This window comes from Sander lucioperca, chromosome 5 (assembly GCF_008315115.2).
Source record: "Sander lucioperca isolate FBNREF2018 chromosome 5, SLUC_FBN_1.2, whole genome shotgun sequence".
Classification (NCBI taxonomy): Eukaryota; Metazoa; Chordata; class Actinopteri; order Perciformes; family Percidae; genus Sander; species Sander lucioperca.
This window is the reverse complement of record NC_050177.1, coordinates 10276394-10279292: the sequence shown is the minus strand read 5'-3', so window position 1 is coordinate 10279292 and position 2899 is coordinate 10276394. Positions and strand designations below refer to the sequence as shown.

General features: G+C 39.2%; 1 protein-coding gene across 1 annotated transcript; it reads left to right on the top strand.

Moving 5' to 3' along the window:
- Window positions 1-2565, top strand: si:ch211-261a10.5 (potassium channel subfamily K member 13). Its single transcript, XM_036001530.1, has 2 exons — window positions 1-49; window positions 1706-2565. The coding sequence occupies exons 1-2, from the start codon at window positions 1-3 to the stop codon at window positions 2563-2565; spliced, it is 909 nt and encodes a 302-aa protein (XP_035857423.1).
- Window positions 2566-2899: the final 334 nt, after the last annotated feature.

Here is a 2899-nt window from a genome sequence, read left to right as displayed (position 1 = left end):
ATGGAGCCTCTGTACATGGTGCTCAGGTTCTACCAGGTGAGCTACCAGGGTGCCCCTTCTTTTCTTTTTTTAATGATCAATCACTTTGTCAGTTTTACACTTATATGTAAAACTGAAAGTTACATTTTAAAAGACACACTATGTAAGGCATGCCCCATTGGTGAAGGCTGTATCATTCTGATAGATAAACATATCAAAGAGGCCAATTGTTCATCATGTCCTGATACAGAGGGGATCCCTTGACAACCAATCAATACCATGTCCAAGTAACACAAATCTATCACAAGGAGAGGTGTTTGAAACTTCACTAAAATCCATTGAAATCCATATATAACATACACCTATAGAGGACAAACATGTCTCCAAGATAGAAATGTAACCAGCCTTGTCTCTGAGAATAAATGTACAGCCTTCCATTTGTATCCACTATCTTTAGACACTCTCTATCACTGTGGAAACTGAGGGACAGAGGGCACTGAGCAGTGAGCCCTGATCAAGTTCCGTTTGCATTAAAGGATGTTTTTGTTTCCCAAGACCAAACATGTCATTTTCAATATGACTGACGACTAATGGCTCTCACATTTGTATTTCCTCACTAATTAACTGCCTTTCCTTTCCTTCCTTTTAGAACAATGTCCAAAACCATAAAACAAAGTAAAGAAATATGTGGCTGTCCTGGTCAATGTGAGCAGGCAGGATTTATTTCATCAGTATTTATCAGTTATTTGCTTCTGTAACATTTGTATGTGTGTATATATATATTTTCTTTCTTTTTAATGACACTGGAGTTCATAATTTTAATGATTTTTTTATTATGTATTTTCGGGTTTACATGACAGACAGTTGAATTCCTGAATAAAAATAATAATTTTGGTGCAGAGTTTTGGAATTCATGTAACTTTGAAATTTTTTCACTCCTAATTTTTCTGATAATGAAATAGGCTGGGGTAATAAAAACAAGACTAAGAGTCTACAGCTGAGACAGCTTGGCAGCTGAGTGGTTACAACACACAACCGCAACGTCGGCAGTTTGATTCTTGTAGTCATTCCCTGTCTACCCCTTTACTGTAAAACTGGGACAGGATACAGTGGGTGTCTGTCAGTCTGGAGGGAAGCCACGACCTCCGCTACTTGGCGGAAGTCATTACCGTTCTGTAGACTGCTGACCCAAGAGTGAAGCAATAATTCATGGAAACTTGGAAACAGAACCATTTAAACATAGACTGAGTCTTTGTGTTTTAATGCACAACAGTTCTACACATTACTTTGATAGGAAATCAGTGAAGTTGTAATTTGACTGGCACACTACTTGTGTTGCTAAGCACACTAACTAAATCATATATAGGCCAGAATATACAAAAATAAATTAGCAGGGAATGGATGGCCATTTGTCTTGATAACACATTGGTCTATTATAGCTTTCTGATAACTTTTTCATTTATGTTTGATAGCTTTTCTTAATATTTCATAAATATGTTTTGCATCTGTTTTCCATATCTTCTTCTTGCTTATCAACTCAAAATGCAGACTATTTTTAGATTTAAAAAGTACACAGTTAAACTTCTAACATCCTTAAAAGGAAAACAAAAATATGTTCACTTGTCATACACTAAGCTAGTGTATGACAACACATTTCACAGTGGTAGCAATACAATCCTCTGTGCAAGGACACTAATATAATGATAACCTTAAGTGTTTCTCTTAGGTTTTGGAGTGACGGCCCCATCCACTGTGACGGGGAAGGTCTTGCTTGTTTTCTATGGGTTGCTGGGCTGCTCGGCTACCATACTCTTCTTCAATCTCTTCCTGGAGAGAGTCATAACATTACTGAGCTTGCTGATCTTCTGGTGCCACAGAAAAAGAATGGGACACAGTGGACAGGAGGGCCGAGACAGTGAAGATGAAAGAAATGGAGAATGGAAACCATCCGTATACCAAGTCACACTCATCCTTTTTGTTGCTGTCCTGCTGGTTGCATGTGGTGCTGCCTCTCTCTATTCAGCCATGGAGGGCTGGACTTACATGGAGTCCCTCTACTTCTGCTTTGTGGCGTTCAGCACAGTGGGCTTTGGGGACTTTGTTAGTTGCCAGAGAGAGCACCATGAAGGCACCTGGGCGTACCAGGTTGCAAACTGTCTCCTGATGCTCTTGGGAGTATGCTGCACTTATTCCCTCTTTAACATCATCTCTGTGATCATTAAACAGGGACTGAACTTGATGCTGAAGACACTGGCCTGGATGTATAGTGGTATCAACCACAATAGGCTGCAACTCCGACCACTGTTTAAACTCTGTTTTACTGCTTCTGAGCCACCTATATTTTATTGTGAAGATGACACTTTGCGTGGACAGCAGGTGCAAGCAGTTTCCAGTTCAGGCCACGGTATGATGTGGCACTCCTGTGTTCCCAATGCTATTGGTAAATGCCTTTGTGATGAGGCTCAAGTGGAAACAGTGTGCCAAAGAGAGATAGGCAGTGGGATCTCTGCAAAACAGGAGCAGGATAATTGTTCACATGAAAAAAATACAGTCTATGCTAGACCACTGCCAACTTGGCTAAATTAAAGATATTTCTGAAAATATTGTCAACAAACACAGCAATAGTAATCTGTAGTTTTCTTTAGTGGTCAAGGGTTAAAATGTTGTCATTATGTTGTCTATCTCAGATGACTCAGCTTCAAGATGTGACATACTTTGCTTTGTGTTTTCTTCAATAGTCTAGATTTAGATTAAAATGTCTAGAATGTATTCCATTTCCAACCATGTTGGTGCCTAGAGGAGATTTATCATATTCACCAATAGGACAACTTCAACTTTAACTATTATCCTGCAGGTCACAGGAACACACTGATGACAATGAACCGCAAAAGTCTATAGTCAAAGACATAAAGAGAATAAA